This window comes from Ischnura elegans, chromosome 2 (genome assembly GCF_921293095.1).
Source record: "Ischnura elegans chromosome 2, ioIscEleg1.1, whole genome shotgun sequence".
Classification (NCBI taxonomy): domain Eukaryota; kingdom Metazoa; phylum Arthropoda; class Insecta; order Odonata; family Coenagrionidae; genus Ischnura; species Ischnura elegans.
Window position 1 is genome coordinate 110,175,161 of NC_060247.1, and position 23,846 is coordinate 110,199,006.

The 23,846-nt window shown below is 35.8% G+C and overlaps 2 protein-coding genes across 2 annotated transcripts; both read left to right on the forward strand.

Annotated features, from left to right (window-relative positions):
* The first annotated feature begins 762 nt into the window (after positions 1–762).
* LOC124154377 lies at positions 763–9,273 on the forward strand. Its single transcript, XM_046528060.1, has 6 exons — positions 763–952; positions 2,057–2,154; positions 2,790–2,905; positions 4,490–4,641; positions 6,538–6,688; positions 8,138–9,273. The coding sequence occupies exons 1-6, from the start codon at positions 922–924 to the stop codon at positions 8,277–8,279; spliced, it is 690 nt and encodes a 229-aa protein (XP_046384016.1). The 5' UTR covers positions 763–921; the 3' UTR covers positions 8,280–9,273.
* Positions 9,274–15,229: 5,956 nt separating this feature from the next.
* LOC124154379 lies at positions 15,230–23,427 on the forward strand. Its single transcript, XM_046528064.1, has 6 exons — positions 15,230–15,414; positions 16,499–16,587; positions 18,643–18,758; positions 20,633–20,784; positions 21,879–22,032; positions 23,095–23,427. The coding sequence occupies exons 1-6, from the start codon at positions 15,384–15,386 to the stop codon at positions 23,231–23,233; spliced, it is 681 nt and encodes a 226-aa protein (XP_046384020.1). The 5' UTR covers positions 15,230–15,383; the 3' UTR covers positions 23,234–23,427.
* Positions 23,428–23,846: the final 419 nt, after the last annotated feature.

Consider the following 23,846-nt stretch of genomic DNA (forward strand, 5'->3'; position numbering starts at 1 on the left):
AACATATACGTACTTTCGGGTGTACTTTCTATTGGAAATAAATGTGCGGAGACACCTGACTTTTAGAATTTTTTTATCATATCCTTCACTGAATATTCCTCACCTCGCAACTTTTATAAAGTTTTCCCCATTCCTGATCACACTGTGCGCCGCGATGCCACCAAAAAGATTGTCCCGTCATTGGAAGGATTTTTAGAATATTTCTCCATCCCATGGTTCATCTCGTAAGGCAGGTCTCTCGCTATTTGTTCGATGCATTTGGCTGCAGATAGACAGGATTGTGGTTGATTACACAGAAAAGGATAAGTGACAAAGTGAAATACGCGTCGCTCAGTTACTCATTGATCGCGACGTGACGTCATGAAATTGAGTGATGTGACATCATGGAACTAAGCCAAGTAATGTCATGGTACTGATCCCTCACCGGTTTAGAGAGCGAGGAAAAATTCGCTCGCTCCTGATCACTAGAAGAGAGAATAATAATTGACAGCGAAATAAATTTAATGCTTCAGTTCATAATCCAATTTTATATTATAATTTATATCATTGGAGGTATATCTACTATGTATTTTGAGACATTCCATGTTTGCTCTACACATCACTTAATCCAAACTGGTGAAAAAATATAGCCAACCAAACACAGACTTACGGATTTCACTGACCGTAACCTTTCCCTGATAAGGAACACGCCAAGCTCGCGATGCGTAAGCCTTGAAAGCCCAAGTTCACGACCTCATTAAATAGTTGGCGAGATACACCAGTATGCTTTCCTTTAATGGCAGTTTTATGTGTTCACGAGCACTGTGAAGATCACTTTTACCATACGGAACAACGCAAATAGTCGCTTTGGGAGTGAGTATTCCCCAGGAGCAATATAAAATACACTATAACCGTGTGTATGCCATATCCTTATTAGAAGAGATGGTGTCGCCAAGGCAACTGTTGATTCTTGGTGAGTAACTTCTATTAACTAGCTACCAAAAAGACTACATGACGGTGTCCCCAACCCGTTTCGTGGAATCTTGATTTAGTTTGTCTATTCCTTCGCGTTTTAATAATCAAATGTGTCTTATAATCGAATATTTTATCCTATTCTATGTATTGTAGTTATTTAATTTACTATAAAATATTCAATGCATGATAACTAAACATTAATGATACTGCAGATTGGCTAACGTTCTGAGTGTATCCATTTCGTTCTAATGCGTACGTAGGTATATCTGCTTCCTATGCCAGAAACGATAGAAAACAGGTTGATCCGTCTATTTTCGTTTATAGAAGGTCTTCTATTCTTCATATACTGCTCAAATTTATATTTTTTTCCACAGAAATAACTATTGTTGTACCCATCACATTTCTACGATTACAGGAGATTTATAAATTTCAGAAATATTAATCAACGGCTGGTGTCTAGAAGGGAGAAGTTCGGGTTTGTAATGTTCTAATAAGTGTGAATTAAAATTAATTAATGTATGGCATCTTCTAATTGCCACCAAGCAAAATCTGACAAATAGTTTGACGAAATTTAATGGTCGTGGTCGCAGACGCTTTGTTTCGTTAGAAGATTGAAAGTATTATGAGTATGTCCATGTCCTTGGGTATTTTACCAAATGCTAGTCGTATAATGTTATTTATTTGCTTTTTATATGTGGATGGCTGGTGTCCTGCCACACGCCTTTTTGAGCGGCTAGCGGGGTAATATACAGATACATATATAATGGGTTTCAAAAATGTTCACAACGCGGCGTCGCAATGTTAGCTCGGGGCCGTTGGTGATTACCTAGCAGCCTACCTGGCAAGACCACCCCATCTCTAAGATACAAATTTAATACTTATGCATGACTACATGACGAAATTAATGGACACCTTCGGTAATTGAGGAAACAAGATCTCTGGGGATTTGTTTAATTTTCGCAAAAATTACCTTTCTGTGCGTGAATTGAGATAATCAGTTACAAAATACTGGTATACCGTATAAAAAGTTTTAATCTTAAACGATAACCTAGAGAGGGATATGGTGCCCTGCCTTAAAATACAACCATTCTTGTCTTTTCAGGATCTTTTGTAGGATTATTTACACTAATCCTTAGTAATCCAACTGCTCCCCCTTACGAAGATAATGAAGGGTTTTGGGAATGCCGAGGTAAATCTCTTGTGAGTATGAGCTTCATAAGTCATTTTCCTTTATGTATAAAATAATAGATAGTTAAAACCAAACATCACCGTTTGCATTTTGAGAGGCTAAGTTTTAGAATTGAAAATTAAATTTAATTCAGTTCTATAAATATTGGACGCACAAGGGTAACAATCACCTTTAGCTGCTTTAGCATATGGTTCAATCATCTGATAAGCCATTAATGTTTTATGCGTATTTGTCAGATCAGGTCAAATAATAACATACCTACAGATTAACACAAATATAGTTGTAAATCCATTGTTGCTTTTATTCAAATTGATTTGCAATTTGAGTGCAAAGAATATATATTTTCTCTCCTTCAAAATATAAATAATTATGGCAAGTATTGATTAATTTTTTGTAATCATTCGGGCTTTATAATATTGCCAATCAACGTTAGACAATACTAAAATTTGCAAAAATTTTCTCTCAAATTGATTAACAAATATTCATAGCTATAATTTTTCCACTTGTCACCATGACAACTAGTTAAGGAAAACTCAGTTTCAGTGGTTTCTAATAAATAATATAAATCCTTATTTTCACAATGTTTAAGGTACAAACGGTTTCATATTAGTAGTATCGTACTTAATTGAGTCATTACAATTTTTAGGCTCAAAGAAACAAGTTTGATGAATGCCTAAATAAGGACTTTTCGGATGAAGAAGTAAATGCGACAGCTGCGATGTACCCGGACAGTAATTGCATCGTGTGTAAACATTTATGCAGGTAAGATCTGTGATACTCTGCCAATTGGCATTTGTCAAGCATGAAATCAGTCACCAAATCGGGACTACATTCTCATTGTCCTATACTACCACCGCTATGAAATCCTCTTGGTTTCATGATACATTCCTATATTCACTTAATCAATCATTCCCTGCCTCTTTCCTTTACTCCCTATTCACCTCTTCCAATTCTGTAACATTAAAAATGCCATTCATAGTATAATAGTCGGACAGACAACGCAACAGAACACTAGCGGATTACCGAAAAACGCCGGATAACTGGAAACCATTAATTATGATGCAATTTAACGGCGGAAGTAATGCTTCATTGCATACAACCATGCATATGATATGTTGCATTGTACGCTACATTGCTACATACACGCAATTGAAGTCTTATCGTGAATATAAATTACAATGAATAAAAAATTAGCTTACATTACCTACTGTATTGCTTCGTATCAATAGTCCACATTATTACATTGAAGTGGAGGGCATAGTAAAGTATTCTTTTTTTGTCTGCTCTTTTACTTTAAATTTTATTTTGAACACTTGATCTGAGCTGTACTAGGATCACCTGTATTTACCTGTACCAGGCTTACCTGAGGCCTGTATAAAACCACCGGTTTACCGGCAGGGCCGGTGAAATGTAGTGCTGAATTGTAAAGGGATTACTGTAGTTTTTTTCTTATGACATTACCTATCTTCCTGCCGTATTCTGGTGCCTCGCTGCCGTTGTGGTTACTATTTTCTCTTAATAGTCTTGATGATGACGCTATAGTGAAACATGTGGAGTAGAATAAATTGCTATTGTACTTCATTGAATTATCCTCGGTTTATTTGCTTTTCTGTCTCAATACTTTTTAAATAACCTCATTTCAAATGAATTCCTCACTTCATAGCCTTCGAAAATGATCTTCCGAAAAAATGTATACTAATGTGTAAACGTCATTGGCTAATAACCAAAGCTATATTAAGGTCACAGGGCCAATTATGTAAACGTCGAAAGCCTCAAAGCAAATGGAACGAAGCGGACAAGTTCCTTGTGTGGCCTCCATTTGAAGATGGCACCTTAAACCAATTTGACATCTATACAATTGACTAATTGCGTGAATTTATTGTTGTTAATGGATGAAGTACAGCTTTAAAAATTGTATGATTGATAGCAACAACTGCAATTTCTGATCAGTGGTACCTTCATATGTTAACTCTTTAATAAAGTAAGATCAAATATGTGACTTGCGGAACGATATGGTTGACAAAGTTAATTATGCTCTGTTTCCTCCTAAATTTCCAGTAAAATTTACTTAAAATTGAGTGATTAAATGTTGGATGAGTGAAGGAATCAATTTAAAGGATCAGTCTTGATTATTGAGATTATTGACGCTTTAATGTAAAAATTAATTTCTTAATCTCGTTATTTAAGCAATTGCCTTAAATATACGGGGTATCATCCGTTCTTCGATTAATCATTTAGTGCATGTTATGTAATAATATTTATAAAGCAAACGTGTGTCATTTTTTCAATACCAAAAACTTAATCTCTGGATACCATCATTTATACAGTATGCCTTTACTTTTGCAGGAAACTGGACGTGGTTCAACGTTGCATGAGGGAATCATCAGATGTCCTCCGAACATTTTCCAATAAATCTGAGGAAATGGTTCCTTTCGTCAAAAGTTTGATAGAGGAAAGTCTTCAAGCCCTCTGTGATAATGAAGGACAATTAATCAACGGTAAAAGTTTTTTTTAAAGCAATGGATGGGGTAGCTATTAACAATAGAATCATGGAAGAGATCAACCTTGACCATTGTTATCACTATATATACTTTCATTAGTTTGTTCTGGTTTCATCGACATTTAACTGATAAAAAAATGTATTGGTAGAGCAAAGCAAAATATAATGACGTCCTCACCATCATCAGTGGTAAACAGCCTTACGATTGGTTGGACGCAGCTCTCCGGTAAATTCTCGTATCGACTGATACTTGTATTCCTTTATATAGCTTCTCTTCCACATCCTCAATTAACCGCTCTACATATACCTGTCATTGGAGGTCCTCTGAGGTTTTCCATTCTTGCCATATACTTATCCCTCGACGATTGTCTTATTCAGGCCATTATGCCTCGAAATATGGCCTGATATGTTGTTCCGTCTCCATCTCTATGTTTATGGCAAAGTGTTCCTTTCCCCTGCTCTTTTGACATCTTTTTCATTGCAAAATCGGTTTGATTTGGATCATTCTTCTGCAGCAGTGCATTTTGAATGCCACCCCCCTTGTTTTTCTGCTGCCGTTTGCACAGTCTTCACTCCTTGACGGAAAAATATGGTACATACTGATGTAACTATTAACCTAGGCTTTCGCAGTGAGATTCATTTGTATCGGAGGCTTTTGGGATCAACCCCGTTTTGCGTTGTTTCAGGCGAAATTTCGTGGATATTGCGTGTCGCATCATCATAATTGGAGCGCCTTGTATAATGCTTCCTTCGCCTAATGATGCCACCTGCAGTGGCCGCGAAAACTAGTCTGGCAAAGCGCAATACGTAGCTGTTTCCAAAAGCCTCCTGTACTTCTAATATAAGTTCTAATTCTTTCTGTCTGAGTATTTTTGTTTCACATTTTTTGGAGCAAATCTTTCCCTCCATTACTATTCCTTGGAATAAACAAAATTTTGTTCATTAGGACTCAGATTACCCATTATAGCCCAGAGCTGCTTCTGGGAGAAATTAAATTTCAAGGATTCTCATCGTAAAAATGTGAAAATTTTCTACTTAATCATAATTATTGTGGCGACTTTATATTTCACCATATAACTTTACAGCAAAAAACAACAAGAAGTTTGAATATTTCCTATAGATAATAATTTCCTAATAGATTTGAAAATGTATACACTTGGAGGAAAAATTGGGTTATAATGGGTTTAAGGGGTAATAATGTATTTTTTTGTCGGTAACTTTTCTTCGTGCGGTATACAGAGTGTTGCTGAGCTAAAATTATAGGGGCGCTGCCATTTCCAGCACCTCATAGTTCCTTCTCCTCTTCGTAGACTTCACTTTCTCCATTCTTTCAGACCTACATCTAGAACGCCTAAAATATTATGTAGTCCTCTTTTTTAAGTGTCAATATTTCAAGACTGTATAGCGCTACACTCCAGATAAAGCTACTGTGGCCTTTTCTTCAAACTAACAGGTAATACCTCCTCTCATATAACGCACATACTCTCATTCTCTCTTTCCTATTTATTAATGTCACGTTTGCCAACAGAGAAATGAATGCTTTTGCATGACTTCTAATGTTCATTCTGTTTGATCCTTGATTTTCTCTCTTGTATAGTCTATATACTTGAATTACTCAAAATGCTCAAGTTTGTGACCACATACATTTATCGTGAGCCTCGCATTCCTACCTTGCGATGCTTCATACGATCGCTTAACTTTGGTGTTTTTATAATTAATCCTTGCGCCATATTTCTTGAAGCGATCCTTACGTCGCATTTGCCCATTTCCAGACCTCTCGCAGACTGAAAGCCACCTTTGGGATTTGATTAATACACGCCGCTTATTCCATTTTCTCACACGTAATTGATTCTGTTCTTCTATATCCCTCTAGCACTGACTAATTGCCTTCCAGTGTTCCTCAACGATGACAATGGTGATTGCTTAACCAGCAGCTGGCGAGCTTGCGAGCACGTTTTAGAAGGAGCTGGGAACATACATAGAATTGCCGTATGCGACTTCACAGAACCAGAGGGCGATCCTTACTCTAAAGAGTTCATTTGCCAGTAAGTTTTACATGCCTGAGCCCAACCGTATTTAAACAATAACTTACACATTTATGATTGATTGCCATTGCCAAATTGATTGCCAAATTGATGCCAACACTGCAGTGTGTTTTAGTAGCTACCTTTCATTCACACAAAATAAAAATTTAGCATCATGGACTGAAAATTAATGGAAAGGAAAAAAAAATTCAAAATGGTTTTTCTCAGTGAATTTAGATTTAGTAATTGAACAGAAAGGCGTCTAATATGAATAAAGAGCAAACACAAAAATTTACTCTGAAGTGCGATTGGCCCAGGTTTATATCAAAGAGACACCATTTCTCGAGAGCGTTCATCGAGGCTGCGCGGTTGGGAAAGCAGTGTGTAAACATTACGGTCAATCGGTACAATTTGCCAATTTTTTCAACTGATTTCTTGTAAGGTAAAATATGATAATGCTTTAAAACCATCATAAACCATTATTTTTTGTCTTTATCTTCAAAATGTGTGAAAAATGACAACTTCATTTAAAGTTTATTAGTCAATAATATTAAGAAAATAGTTGGCAACGATTCCACGGAACTGGGATAACTTTTACAACTGAGGTGTAGCGGTGAAAATCTCAATAATTCAACATTTTTTAAATTCTTCATTATGAAGAAAGATACATTGAGATACTCTAAATATTGAAAGTGGAATGCTTAAAATTCACACATACCAATACTAAAAGGAAACTTTGAGATTATCGTCAGAAAAGGTAATGATGCCACGGGTTTTACTATAGGAGGGCCAATTATTTCGCCTGTGCGATGAAAATATAGGCGCTTCTCTTGATTACAGTCCGGCCGGCGAGAGTTGTCCGATGGCACTTTGAAAGGAGGGGCGGAGAACCCTGCGCCAACATGGTTTGCAACCAATCACTGTCCCCCAAATTCACCTCACACCCTTGCCTAGTCATACAACGTTGTCACATGCGTATGAAGTACTGAAACAAACCTGAACCACCAAAAAAGGCCCTTTCTGCGAATCCCCAAAACGAAGGATTCCTCCTTTGGATCCTTCACGCTCGTCGTCCCTTATGGCTGCTTTCTTCACGGAACCCTTTTGTTTGCATGTGACGTGGGCGTTTCCCTTTCTTACCTGGCAACCTTGCCCCCTACCACTTCCAGCTGTCAACGGACAACTCTCGGCGATCGGACTGTAGTTCGGGAACTTGGTAGGGCGTCGAGCATGATATTTTTCAGAACCTCGCAAAAATTGTCCAACTTGGAAAAGTTTTCCCGGTTTGCGGTACATCACCTGATCTTATTATCAGACGCAATGGTGACGTCTGTGTTTTGATTAGGAGCGTCATTTAGGATTTGTAAAATCTCCCATTAACCTCTTTGCGCAGTTCCTCGACTATCTTTAGTTTTTCAAATAGATGTGCAAAAATATTGGTCATGAGTAACTTTAAGTTTATCTTTCCAGGAAATATCTCGATCTATTGGAATGTGGAAAAGTGGAGAGTGGGAAGTGTTCGGAGGAAATGAAAAATTCTCTCACTGGTGTCATATCAAAATGGAGGGAAGAAGCATTTTGTGGAAAATATCTCAATACCCTTGAAAACTAGAGGCAGATCAGCCACACATTAATCTCTCCTTGGACTTCAAGTATGCGACATTTGATGGACTGACTATTGTCAAAATGAAACTGATAAAGAGTGATCATCCCTCTATTGCCAACGCTAGCGTTTTCATGACAACCACGCTTTTTTCATCATTTTAATTGTATAGATTCGTAAAAAAACATACGGCAGCTATTTTAGCTACTTATATTGTTCAATATTTGAATCGTCCTTAGATTTAATTCCAAAAACCAGCAAACCCTTCGAAAACTGCCTTTATTTGTGTCTCTACAATGTAAGTCAATATAAAATTGTCGTTCACCTATACATTTCAGATTTGGAGTTACCATTTAACGATATTAAATCAACAATGATACTGCATGTAAACAATTTAAAATTGTCTATATTGCATTATGAATTTTTTAAATTTTACCCGGTATTCACAGTTATGCGTGGTTATTACTGTGTTAATACCCTACTGTGAGGATGAAAATTTTACATCATTAAAAAAAATATGAAATTCCTTTCTGAGAGCTGTTGGTAAATGTTTCCTTTTATTTTTATATATAACGAGAAACCCATTTTTTTAACATATGTAAAGCAATCATATGTAAACACAGCTATGATTTAAACTTATCGACAGTTAGTAGTGAAAAGACTACTTTCTACGTCAATTTTAAAAAAGGAATCACACGAGTATTTTAACAAGTCGTAAAAGTAAAATTGATAACAGAGGAGTCTGCCTCCCAAAAAAATATATTTTTGAAATTTTGACATTGGTGCCATTGTGGTACCATCGAAGCAACAAATGAAGTATTCAGAGAGGTAGATCAATTTTTTTAATTTTTTGTAAGGTATTTTAAAATTTTTTATTTCTTATTTTAAAAATGAGGTGAAAGCAAATACAGGGTTGAGAATACTTGTATTAAGAAAATGTAACCCTGAAAACCTGATTCCAGTAGGAACCAAAATTACTAATAAAGTTTAAGTTGAAAACGCACCATTTTTTTAATAAAAGAAACTAAGTGCTAAGCGCCGATTGTGATAAGTGATTGCCGCGAGAGTTTGTCCTGTTGCCGCGCTACCACTGAACTAGCGAGCTTCCTTTGATGCATGGCGATCTCCGGCTGGCAAATCAATCGAGGCCATGACTTATCCAGACCATGAGTTGTACCACAGAGTAAGTATATATAGAGGCCTCACCGCTCGTACCAAAAAAAAACAACAAAATAAATCAAAATGATAAAAAAAAGATAAGAACACATCATTCAAAGAAATGAATAAAGAAAAAGAGACAAAAAAAGAGAAAAGAAATTCCATAGTCATCATTAAAATTTATAACACAACTGTAAAATTAACTCAATTATCAAAGTAAAGAAAACCTATAAATATATGTTCCAAAATATGTATCTATGTATTCAATCCAAAATAATGTAAATGTCAAAATCCTCATTAGTTATAAGCTTCTGCTCAAACAAACAAAACACTACCCGCACAACACAGACAATTGCGCAAAAAAAATAATCATCTGTGGTCTGGCTGGTTAGGGTGAAATAATTCACCGGTACAGCGGGAAAGCGCCTTCGCCGCATCAATTAATGAGTGTGAATCGTACAAAAATCGTATGCGGAACAATTAATCAGATGGCGAGGAACAATTTTTTGCGATTTTTTTAATTTGCTCGTTCCACAAGTCTAAAAATATGTTCTGAAACAGAAAGAGTCGCTTCGTTTTGTAAAGAAAATAATTATTCGATTTTGTTTATAAAAATTGTTATAAAAAATATTTCCTCGAATTTCGTCTAGCAGCTTGACTTTTCCGAGTTTGTATTCCTAATACATTTGCCGGCAGACTGTTCTTAGTATTACGTTGAAATTAGCAGGAAACGTTTATTGTACATACTTTTCCATACTGGTAAACTTAAATTTGTTCATAACTCAGTTTCAACGTTGTTTTGTGTGTTTATATGTCATCCGGACCAAAAACCTGAAATTTTGCGGGGTAAAAATCAATCGCCTGCTTATGTTCGTATCTTACGATATAGGTCCATACTTGCTGCGTATGAAATTTGAATGAAACTATAAATTTATTTTTGGTGAAAGAATTGTACCTTTTTCTCGATTACAGCGGGAGTTATGAATTTTTAATGGCCGCTCCTCGTCAGGCTTTCCTTACTGGCCTGAGTCTGCGCTGAAAAGCTCCCACCTCCCAAGGACACGGTTTTGCCATTAGATAGGTTGGCGAGGCGAGGCTGTTCTTCTAACGAGGAAGAGATTTCCGTGAGGGAAGATTTTTTCGCTTCAGGAGGCAATATAAATCGTACTGATGTTCATCGCTTCGTTTAACGATCAACATATTGAATGAAATACATTTCACGTAGTGTGCTTCAGAACTTCAGTTAGGAATTACCTCACTTTTGAAGTGCAAATGTTATTTACAACATTAAGTGCCGAAATATTAGAATAAAATAGGAATGCGAGATTGGACCCCTACACTGAAAAACAATGCACTGTTTACCTTTCGCTAACGGTCATAGCCTCTTCACCACAGTATGTAACTAAAGCTTTAAAAGTATTTGGTAATCAATTCTTAAGAGCGCCGCTGCAAACGAACACAGGAAGTAAGCATCAGCAGTAGCATTATATTTTTGGCAATAAGGGTGGTCGGTGACCTTGATTTGCTTGCATAATAGCGGGATGAGTAATGGCCCATTCTGTTACCACGTCGAAAATGAAAAGGTTTCTTTCGGTTCTACCAGATTTCGACTTCGGGTCTTACGTATGGAGCCGGGGATCATCTAACGTATGGTTTTGCCTTTCCTTGAGACCTTATTTGAAAATTGTTGTGATAATCGTCGTCTCGTCAATAACAAGGCGCATTGCCATTTGAGGAAAGTTTTGATTTTAGTGTAAGTCGGTTTACATGCAGTTGTGGCTCTGAAAAGTAAAACAAATAGCGGCTGCAACTGGGCCCGGGTTCACTCATGGCTTAAATTCTTGCCGTCGGGACATGAATCTCTTCTGCCAAGGGCCGAAAAACGAAATATCCATAGATATTTTTTATGCGGTGAGCATTTATACAGCAATATCAAATGGAGTATTTTTAGCATGTTCAGATTGTAAGTTGTCGCGGCACTAGAAAAACATGGCAATTCATAGCTTTGGATTGTTCAAAACGTTTTCAAGAACCAAATTCTAATATTATTGATGAAGAATAAACATAAACATAAACAATGCCTATCACACTTATTGTTAGATCAATGGTAATTATAGTTTATAGCCATACTGTAAAGCTTCTATGAATAATTTTTAGTTTTCCCTGTGTGCCCACGGACATTACTTTTTTGGGAATTACAACCGCTTTTTTTATTTTATAATAAATATTATGAAATAAAAGCAACCCAATAATACTTCTTTGGAGTATTTATATTATTTTACCACGTTTAATGATGGATTTTATGCTAAATTATATAGCTAAGATTGTTGATACACTAACCCTTAACCGGTGATGTGCGGTCTGAGAGACCGCTGCGTTTCTCAAAATATGAATATTTTCAAAATTGATATTTAAAAATATCTATAACTCTCGTTATCTTCATATTTTTGCATAACAAGGATATCCCACTCTTAAAAATTAACGTTCCTTTTATAAATTTCTGTAAATTTGCAATTGAATTCGATTAGCGGTCTGTGAGACCGCACGTCACTAAATTAGAAAAATCGATAAAGGTAATGCTGGTGGAAATCATTAAAAAAATTGTTAAAAACAATTCGTAGTTATTTATCAACTATAATAATAATTAATATTTTGTTAGGAAGCATCTTAAGTCGTACAAAGTGGATAATTAAGCACTTCATTTTTCTAAAATTTAGAATAAATGACCATTCAAGTAGTTTCTGAAGGCGAACGAAAAAGAAATGAAATCCAGTTTGTATTGGAAATATTACTAATTTTGTTTGTTAAATTCCAACATTTTTATAGATGTTATCAATAATTAGAATAAAATGGTGGTGAATTTCTCGTACCCCTAGGCAAAACACATGTAATGTATGTTATTTGTAAATTGGAACCAATTGAACCCCGAAATTTCGCGCGCCAACGGCTGGAGCGCAACATTTATTTGCCTTTCATTTATCTTGCAGCAGTCGATCTCCTCATAACTATTTGGGGACAGAACATCTTAGCATAGATTTTTATCGCAAGAAGAAATAAAGCAGCCTAGGAAACACCGAAGGTCGAAATGCAAGTGAGGTTACGTTTACATTTTTCCGAAGCATTTTTCTGGCCCCTTTTTTTCCAGCAACCATGAAAACTCTCGAATTCGTAGTTTCTGAAGTAGTGCGAAAATCTGTCGACAAAAGCCGACAAATACAACTGGTAATGAGGGATGGAGCACAGACGATGACAAAAGTGATGTAGTAAAAGATCTCCCCAGGCAAGAATATTTTTTTACAGGATAAATCGCTATATGTGGTCATGAAATGAGCCAAAAAAGAAAATACGTATACCTTTCCATAACACCGTTAGTCAGAAACCTGATTTGAAGGATTACACTACCTCACTGGGTAGGGATATTGAGCCTCTTGATTATTAATCTCAGATTTTTTATGAGCGAATTTTACAATTGAATACGTTGGTACGATCAAAAAATAAAAAGGTCCAATGATTTTGAGTCATCCAAAGGACGCACAATGGGCTCTTCATTTTGCGGATTCACGGCGAAGAAGACTGTAATATCCAATGCCCCCAAAATACATAAGGCTGTTTGCTTGGTTTCATTTATGCACTACAGGGTGAGTGATTATATAGAGTTAGGGAAAACCAGTAGTAATTGCATTTTACAACGTAACTCAAGGTTGCGTAGATACTATAGACAAAATGTACAGTATATAACATCCGGGAGGTTGCCAATGGCAGTATTTTTCAGAATATTGAATATTTCCTTTGTCAACTCTTTTGTGCTTCAGCAGTCTGAGAAAGATAATAGATATATGATACGATTCAGAGGTATTAAATAAATGGTGGAGATTTCGTTAGACTTCATATGGGAAGGAGAATGTCAAATGTAAGGCTCTCGAGACAGGGAGGATAAATTATTGCGCAAATTCTCCATCTACCATAGGAAGATGCTGAAGAATTTGTAGATTCATACAATATGTAGACTTTTCCCGCCGTACAAAAACACGGAAAGCCTCTGGGCAATTCCATTTGTGACGGAATTACCTTTAGAGAAACCTATGCAATTGGTTATTTCGATTGAATCGTAAAATACAAAAAAATTGTAAAAATTTTAACTGTGCATGATCAAAAAACATTTGTGAAAGTGATTTTCATGTACATAAACAAAATTAATTATCGAAATACCTTCTAAACAAGCCCATAATTAACATGTGACGGAATTACTACGAGGTCAACCTCCTAAGTGTAATGATTTTAAACATCTTCAAAGCTCTGTGAATCGATGTATAGTTTGAAAACTTTAAGCAAGGTTGTGAATAATATTTTAAACATTGATTTCTTGAAATTCAATCAATTGGCTGTTGATTTATAAAGATAAAATATTTCCAGCCTAAATTTTAATTTGTGAGAAAAAGTTGACATTTTTATGGAAATGCCCCTCTTTCTTATTTTTCCAATGCAAAAAGCCTGTGTGTGCCTTTGTGAAAAATTGTAATTTTGATCGCCTGCAGAATGCATCAAGAAAAGGAATAAGTGGGATAAATTTCATGGCTACTTACTAATTAGCCTTCCAAATTGAACATTTAAGGCCTCATTTTTATATCTCGCGATATTTTGATACATAAATATAATAATTATAACTCAAGTGTTTTTGGTACCAGTTTTTTGATCCTGTTGCAAATAAAAATTTTTACTGACAAATTGGTTCGTATTGGGAATGTAAAAATTTTAATATAAGTTTTAGAATAGTTAAGCATTCAAATAAAAATTAAACAAAACAATAAAAATGGCCTTGCAACATTTTATGATTTTTTTATTTATTGCGGTCTCCCAGACCGCACGTCACTGGTAGTGTAACAAGAATTGCACGTCACTAGTTAAGGATTAAGAACCTGTTCGAAAACCTATTTGGGGCTAACTGTGGACATTTAATTTGGAAAATATAATTTTTTCTTTACCTATTTGTCACTTAAAGTAGTAAAAAGGGAACATAAAATAATGAACCAATTTAATTTTGCTTTAGTATTATTGGTTTGCTTGTGGCTGCCCGTGGAAATAGTTTTGTACGATTATATGGGAGAATGACCTACAAGGCACATACTATAAGCCTATTATATGCGACTCTATGGCAACTGGAAGTTGTAATTATTTTTCTAAAGTCCTATTTATTTCAATCTCCTGAATTTTTTGCAATATTTAAACCCATCGAAAATGACGTAAGGTGGAATCGGAGGTAGTTGAATGAGTACTTGGTATGCACTGATCGGAAATACTGAATTCAAATTTAGGCTTGAACTAACCCACGCCCCAAAAAATCCTCGCTTTCGCGAGTCCAAATTCAAATCCTAACCCGTGACAACTTCAGGATGAATTTATTTGAATTCTTAAACTCTTCCTGAATTAGTCAACACACACTGATTCATGAACATTCATAAAATATGAAATACATTTTGGTTAAAAATTCAAACTTTCATGCAAAATAATGCTTAAAGGCAGTCGCCACCTTTGAGAGATATTTGATAAGCTCATGATACGGAATTTAGGCCTCAATGTGCCATTTAGTAAATTTATTTAAGCCAGAATTTCTAGAAGTTAATTTAAGCCAATTATCAATCAGGGAAGTTTCAGCGATGAATACCCAATGATATCTAAATGTGTCATTGGTGATAAGCAATATAGACACTTGTGTGGTAAACGGGATGAAGAGTTTATGATTCGACGTCAATAAGGTCTTCAATTCACTATCTCAGCAAAAAAAGGCGATATACGAATGGAAATTTTCATTTCAGATCAGTTAAACAAGCCCATGAGTGATGAACGCTTGGGACGTAGTCACAACAAATTTGAAGTGTCTGTGCAAGTAATTTTTCATTGGAGCTACACACAAGCTAGTGATCACCCCTCAAGTTGACACCAGAACCACCCACAGAAATGGCTACCATGAGGCAATTGATTGTTTTTGGTGAGATATTGGTCTTATTTTTATTAAAACTAAACTTGATCCCGCCAAAAATGGTATTTCTATGACTAGCAAAGTTCTATTCAAAGAAATTAGTGCACAAACAGCTACATTGCCATTTTAAATGAACTTCATACAATAACTTTCAATTTCTATTTTTATGGTCCTCACTTCCATTTTATTTTATCTGGTGTATGTACAGCTTATGTTTCTATCAAAACGGATAAAGAAACTAATCATTTATTGCTATTTAAAAGTAAATAATTCCAATGTAAACAATTATTTAAAATATTTCTAAATAAGTAAATACAAAAAAATTAATTAAGTACTTTTATTAGGATTTTCTGAGCCTTACTATCTAAGAAAGGTTTAATTTTTAATTTTTTTACTGTAGCCTCACATGGAAAATTTCGGCTCTGTTTTTGAACGTCTTTTTCTCTAAAAAAATAAACTTTGCATTTTTGTACAGTAATATATAAAAAGGTTTAAATTTCATATTTTTTGGTCATTTTTGCCTCTTTAGCAGTTAGTATTAATTTCTGTTCCTATGCAAAAAATATCTAATGTGATATACATATACCGCCTTAATGTCCTCGTGCATCAAAATAATTGCTTCAACCTAATTATGATCTCCTCATTCGTTCAAAATAGTTTAATTTAGCTATGCCTGCCATTGCACATCCTTCATATTTGGTCCTCATCTCTTCCTGGCATGTAATGATTGGCTAAAATAAACAAGTCTGTAAACGGGAGTAGAGATGCACTTTTTTTTGTGGTTGAGATCTCAATGGTGAAAGGCATACGTTTCGGGAAGGGCGAATCATTTGGAGAAGGTAAACTGAACCCACTTTACCGAAACACTCAAGAGCTTCAAAACTCTTTCCCCACTTGATGCAGCGCAATGAAAGAAATACCATAAGGTTTTTTTATTAACGGTTTATAACAATTTTTATTAACGGATTCTTGGATATTTTCAGATGCAAAAATTAGATTTTCAGCATTATTCTTCATAACTTATTGTTAGTGGTCGGGAAACCCACACCAGTCCACCGGTTAATATTCTCATGTTACGACTTTGACTTCGCAGGAGCCGCCATAGCACTTGCAACATTTGCACGCGCTGATCTTTTTATTGAACCATTGGAAGGATTTATTGAATGCCGACAAAAAGTTTTAGTAAGTTGACGCATTCCTCAAATTTATACTTATAAAAACTTTATCGTTTGTCACTAGACCTATCATTGTATATAAACAGCTCTCCAATTCGCTATCTCACCTGATATTTGCAATACCAAAACAAAATTATCGTGTAGTTTACCGTAGAGATATGAAGCTATAGGCTCCATAGCCCTGGGATATATCAAGCGTTATTTTTGGTCTGAATTTCATGTTTTCTTATTTTATGTTAATTAACGGCGTTCGCTGTTTCAATAAATATTGCTTCTGCATGATGTTGCCATCTTTCAGGAAGTGCTGAACTTGTTGTCAATAACGACATTTCACTCAGCCAAGCGGGAATAAAATTCAAACTAGAATGCATTTTATATAATACGTCTGGACCGAGGAGGTTAATTCCGGATTTCTCGTATTATATAAAACATCTCTAATTTTTGAAGATTTCAATTCCCTAATGATTTTTATTACTGATTTGATTAATTATTTCCTGAATTATAATTTACAAAATATGATTTCTCACAATACATGGATGAAAGTAATAAATCTTAAGTCATATGTACAGCTTTGAGAAAGAGCCATAATGGTATTTTTCTCCGCATTAAAAATATAGTTCCTATCCGGATAAAATTAATTATCCATATGTAGTTTATAATAGCAAGAAATCATAAATTCAAGGTTATCGTAGTCATTAATAATTATTTGCTATGATTTTGATCAGTATTAATGTATATTGCAATTTAATTTCATCAGTGTTGGTGAAAGTAATGAGAAAAATTAGCTGGGCTCAATTAAAGATGCATAAAAAAAATTCAAGTACCTATTTCAAAAAGTATTAATTGAATTTGCTGTAAGAATTACTTCTTTTACAATTATTCACTGTAAAGACCGGAGTAAATATATGGAATGATTGAGTGATAGTAATTGCTTAAGTTGCGATTCAACTTGCGGTGCATGCAATTATAACTTCTGCAACAACACAAGGGATGACATATTTTTTACACATCATAAGTTGGCTACAATATAGGATAGGCTAATCCCATAGCAAGTAAATTATGTGACTCAGGAACTCGAATTATCTGTGCGGCTAGTTAAATAAGCCAAATAAGGGCTTAGATTAAATTTTATGGAAAAATTCGAATTTGACAATAGCCCGAATGGACTTATTATTAATTTTTTATTTTGTGCTGACTCACCTTTGTAAAAGTTATGCATCCCGATGACGTGAAATCCCTATCCTTCACTCACGCTCCACTTGTAGTATGTGCTCTGTTATCGGCCTTCATTCATTCGTTCGCCTAAACTCCTTACCCCTCCCATTCCCCTCAAACCAATTCCATTTGCCTCCACATCCTATCTTGACCTGAGTACATATACTGAGAGAGTGCTGGTTGTATCCCCTCGAAAATGACAGAATGAGTTGAAACCATGGTCGGTTGTTAAGTTTTGAATTATAAGGCTTGAAATTACCTTTTTGGTTCTTTTTTATCATTGATGAGTGAAATCAGTTTTTAAAAATCATCGATGACGAAAAACTAACGATTATAACCAAAGCAACGATTCTTTTTTCACCGTAATGAGTAAAATTCGAATAAAAATTACATTTCGTAAAAAGCATTTGTTGGCCTTTCATACTCCCGCCGACGCGTCGTGGTTCACCGGGGAGACGAGGCGTGGCGCTGCCGGCAGTTCGCGGTTGGAGTGTGTGCGGAGCGACGAGACGTGAAAGGGACCAGAACGGACTCACATGTTCATTTGTATTAGCAACCAAATTTGTTCTTAAATTGTAATAAACTATCTCAAGGCACAACGACTTCGCGGCGTTATAATTATTGTCCAGCTGCAGGCGTTGTGACCTGCGTCAACAGCATTTGTTAAAAGTACAAATTACTCCAAAAGTAATTTTACGAATAATCCCATTACTTTTATTCGATTACTAACCAACACTTCATACATTTCACTATTTCACCCTATTCTAATATCATGACTATACATATATGGACTCATTTACATAATCGTTGTAATCACTCCTTTTGATTTTCACTAATAAAATTCCAGGATCAAAGATTTGTGATAAAAGACTGCTTAGGACAGGACTTCTCCGATGTAGCAATGAATGCGACCATTGAGTTGTATAAGGATTCCAGATGCCCCACGTGCATGCATTCATGCAGGTGAGAAATGAATTTTAATTCACGTGTGAATCATTATCCTATTCATTTTTTTTAATTCGTGCAAATCTATATTTATGAAAGGGGATGTATTTGTCTACCCGCTATGCATTTCCATACGCCTGCCTGGAATGCCACCAAAGTTAGTTCGTAGGTGCACCTCATGCTCCCTATCCCCCTCTCTGCCACTTCTGGTTGTGTTTGATGTGTCCTTTGCGTCGTTTTATCATTACCCTTTGTTACCCCAGTTCATACTACTTAACATTCTGCAGGGTTTGGTTTTCGTATGGTTTTATGACATCCTGCCGGGTAGGCACATACATTGACACGTTAAAAGGGAAAATATACCTCAAACGATTCTACGCCAAACAAATTATTCCTCTCGGTGCGAAACTTTTTGCCGGGGTATACGTCTACACGACGTTTTTTCGTAAATACGTGCGGACACACACAGCAAACAATGCTGTGAATGCAGGGATATAAGCAGCATTCCAGGCCGCCCCCTTCATAAAAAATTATCTGAGTGTTGGTAGGATTAGTGATGAAAAATGGACTTAGGTGCCTCTTTGGGTTAGCGGCCCTTTTGGCCGCGTGACTTGATTACAGCTTAAATCGGCCTTGTGTATACCGTCATCATGACCGCTTTGATCCTTTACTTAACCTATGCTTAAAAATTATTCCTCTAGGTGCAAACTTTATTGCAGGGGTATGAGTTCACAGGACGCGTATGGACTGCCCACGTGCGAACACACTTAATGTTTTATGTTGAGGATTTCGGTATAAGCAGACACCATGCATGGCATACGGAAATCGTATTTTTCCATTGTATACCGTTGCATATGCATACCATTATGATACCTGTTTTGTTTCTTTACCTAAAAATCCTGCTATGTATCTATGAATTCAAAATTCTAAGTTTACCACTTCTCTGAGTACTATACCTCGCGAGCAACGCCAGGTGGCCTGCTAGTATATGTATACGTACACAAATATCAACTTTTATGACGATTAAGCGTAATATATTAAAGTTGTAACCCTTGATTCCTGCTTTGGGAAAGGTATAGATTAAACTTAAGTTCTTGCCAAAATTCAGAGTAGTGATTTGGCCGTTTCTGACCCGCGTTTTCACGATTTTTTTTATCATTTAGACATTTGTTTTTGTGAACATCTGAGATTATTTTAATACACATACTACATTCATACAACAGAATTCTCCACTAAGGGGACAAATTAAGGCATTTGTCCTGCTTTTCTGACTTCTTTCCACTGAGTGCCTAGCCTCGAGCGTGTTTGAACCTGATTATTTCTAATTTTATTTTATTCAGTACATATTGACCTTCTTTATAGTTTACCCATTGGTTATGGACACAGATAGGCCCTTGATTGATAAAATGAAGTGAATAATAGAGCCTGAAGTTAACAATTAAGGATGAAAACATATATTCCTTTTACTGTTTTCATCTTTGATTTCATCACATTGGAGTATAATAAATAATATTCATCCAAAAAAATTATCAAAAATTTCTACCTAAAGTATTAATACATTTCAAAACTGAGGCATCATTTTATTAATAAAAAACGAATATCTGGTTTAGTAAGATAGTAAGTGATAAATAAGCTCTACGTGTGCCAACTTTTAGGAAAACTGGTCCAAATACAGCACGGTATTCGACGTGACATAAAAACTGCTTATTTTTTACCTAACATATCATTGAATGGTTCGATTCTTCAAAAGGTATCCCGTCAATATTTGCTGGAAACTATTTAAAACTTATGTTACTGCCATCAAAGTTTACTTAATATTGAAAACACCCATTTTCCCTTGTTTTCTCTCATTTTTCCATAATAATGAACGTGACTATTTACATTTTTTTCAGCAAAGTGGACGAAATACACCGCTGCATAGGAGAGTCTTGGGATGTCCTGCCTCTTCCTTCAAATAAATCAGCGGAAATGGTTCCCTTCGTACGAAGTTTGGTCGAAGAAGGTTTTCACACCCTCTGCGAAAATCGTGCTGCAATGTTCAGAAGTACAGATTATTCTTATCCAAATATTTACTTGGAATATTTTTAATTCAAGAAAAAATTTGTCTAATACAGGGTTTGTCCAATGAATTTCCTGATTGTGTATATGCGATAAAGCTGCTGGTTAAACACAAAGCTATCTTACTCCAAGACTCCGGATTACACAAAACGGTTATCCACGCAAGAGTTTTTCGTCTCTAGCATACTTTGTGGCATAAGCGACGGTAGTCGAACTTACAAAGTCACTGTCACTAAAGCCCATTTTACACGGTGATTTTAGATTCACAATATCACATGAACACTATGGCAAAACACTCCTTCCGCGACGACAATCGAAACGTTCCGATCTTGCACGACTGGGCAAAACGGAAATATATTTGAAAAGGTATATAGTATATTTCATTTTAACGTTGGCCTCTACGTGGGATGAACTATTATTGTTCGACGTTTATGTGAACAACGCAAAAGTCTCATGACGACATTCCCAGCAGGAGGACAACATGCTGAAGAATAAAAGTTCATTTCAGGTTGCATTAAAATCGAAAAGAAATTACACCAGAGTTGGGATTTTAAGCCGTTTTTCATGCAAGGGCAATAAATTGATTTCACATCGTCCGGAAAGCCACAATGCTCAACGTAATTTTAGCACCACATCAATAAAACTAATTAATAAAATATACAACTCAAAGGGCAATAATAATTATTGGTTAAATAGTTCAATCAATAAAAGCGTTTTTTGACATCTTTAATTTGGACGAGTGTGTCATTTATTTGGTTCGTAATACAGTATTCTATTTACTCCCAAGGGTCCAGAGGGATTTATCCGGCGAGACGCATGCGGCCCGGGGCCCGCAGGTTGAATACCCTTGCACCTCCGTATATAAGCGTTGGGAAAATCAAATAACTAAAAAAGACCAGAGGTCTGAACGTACCATAATTTTGCGCTCCCGTTGCGCGAAGGAAAAATTAGTACTGTTGGAAACTTATTGAACGCACCCTGAATGTAAGAGAGGAGAAATAATCGTAGCCCTTCTTTATTATTCAAATTTTGTATCTTTCTCTCTTCATCTCTCCCTATAACTTGCTGTTGCACTCGCAGTGATCCTTGAACAAGAAAACTACGACTGTCTTATGGGTGCCTGGCGCACTTGCTCGGAAATTGTGAAAGGATGGGAGGATTTAGACCTCATCGCTTTCTGCGAGATCACAGACAAACCGGAGCTGGATCCTTTCTCTAAGGACACCATTTGCCAGTGAGTATGGCATACGAAGGTGTCATATGCCAAGGCCTTTGACTGTTAACCTATCGGTTACCTTAATTTGATGTACACGTCCAGCTTGACAGTTAGTTTTTGCTACAGATAACTCCTTTAAACTTTATACATTTATCTCGAAATTTTAATGGTGTACGAAATGTATTACTATCACCATTTCAACATTTGCATATGTGTTAAATTGCAAATTTTGTACCTTTTCATTAGAAGGTACCGCAAACCAGTAGACTGTGGTCAATTTGAAAATTTCACCTCGGATCGTTCTCTAATGCAAATTTTCTTCTAATTGAGAAATAAGAAAATACTCACAAACATTTACACTATGGGTGTATTCTGAAAATTCGAAAGTGATGCGGGAGTAATGCCTACGTCACCTAAAAATGCAAAATACCGATCGAAAGGCAGCAATGTGTCAATGAGATGATGTGAAATTAAGTGATAATTTCAAAACATAAAAAGATCCTCATGTTGCCTATGTCGAATTAATATATAGCCACCACCCAAAGTATGACTGAAAAGTTAACAAAAAAATCTGTTGCAGAAATATTTCCTTTCACAAATTTTTGTTTAAATCAGAGCATTTTTTTATAATCAGACAGATATTATGTCATTAGCAATACCTCTAATCGGAGGGTTATTTCCAATCTTTGCCACTAGATAAAGGCTTTAATTAGTGACTTTACAGTTAGGGCCGTACTCATAATCACGGCTTTAGTATTTGCTTGATGAATATCGTCTCAGAAATGGGCTTATACGAAAATTCAGCTTCATAATCAAGGCACCTTCGTCGAGACGACCTTCTTTGTTGACTATGAAAGCGGCAACCAAATGAGCTCGCCTTGGCCAATAATGCGGTTTTAATCAAGATGGTCTCAAGTGTACAATAAAGACGCGACTATGAATTCGGCCTTTAGTGTTAATTATTACTGACTTTTCAAATATCCGTTGACATTATGCCCAATGAATCGACTTCACCTCATTTTGAATGCATTTATTTGCCACTTCAATGTGTTCATTTGCACAAAATATTATTCATTTCAGGAAATTCAAGAACTTCTTTGAATGCGGATTGGAAGAAACCAGAATATGTACGGAGGAAGTCAAAACTTCTCTCAATCAAGTCATATCTATGTGGAGAAGTCAGCCTTTTTGCTCGAAATTCTATCACACAGAGGAATGAAAAACCAACTATGTAAATACACAATTCACATGAGATTTGGTGGCCTCGTATCGCAGCATATTGAACCATAAAGACTCTTAATAACCCCTTCCTTGTTGTACACTCGTCTGTTCAACCTCAGATTCCTCAAATTTGTAAAGTTGAATGATACTGTCAATAAAAGGCGACATTGAAATAAAAAAACTTACATATCAGTAAGCGTATAAAAATGTTGTGATTATTGTCAAATTTAATCTCATCAATTAAAAAAACCGCTTAAAGATGCCTAAAAAATTAACTTTACAATGTTTATTTTTCCTAGTTGCTACATTTTATTAAAATACCCTCCGCATTTTTCGACTGTACCCCGGGAAGAAGGCTAGCACTAAAAGGGTTAATATCTTTGCACACAATCATACTGTAATAAATTCCCCATTTATTGATTCATTCCCCTCATCAGAAGCCCCTGCCTGCAGCGCACTATATATAAGTATGGATACTCGCAGTATTACCCATTAATATATCCACGCGATTTCTTCATTGTGTGACAGGAGTTAGCTCTCACCAAACACATGTATTCTGATGACTACTGCAGTGCTCAGGTCCAAATAGAAATATAGCTAAAACTTATGCC

What these genes read in the sequence shown, in the direction of transcription:
- LOC124154377 (XM_046528060.1), top strand. Translation starts at nt 922, where the DNA reads ATGGTGTCGCCAAGGCAACTGTTGATTCTTG. An exon ending in AATGCCGAGGTAAATCTCTT is followed by an intron (nt 2,155 to 2,789) that starts GTGAGTATGAGC and finishes TACAATTTTTAG; the next exon opens with GCTCAAAGAAACAAGTTTGA. An exon ending in TCTAAAGAGTTCATTTGCCA is followed by an intron (nt 6,689 to 8,137) that starts GTAAGTTTTACA and finishes TTATCTTTCCAG; the next exon opens with GAAATATCTCGATCTATTGG.
- LOC124154379 (XM_046528064.1), top strand. Translation starts at nt 15,384, where the DNA reads ATGGCTACCATGAGGCAATTGATTGTTTTTG. An exon ending in AATGCCGACAAAAAGTTTTA is followed by an intron (nt 16,588 to 18,642) that starts GTAAGTTGACGC and finishes ATAAAATTCCAG; the next exon opens with GATCAAAGATTTGTGATAAA. An exon ending in TCTAAGGACACCATTTGCCA is followed by an intron (nt 22,033 to 23,094) that starts GTGAGTATGGCA and finishes TATTCATTTCAG; the next exon opens with GAAATTCAAGAACTTCTTTG.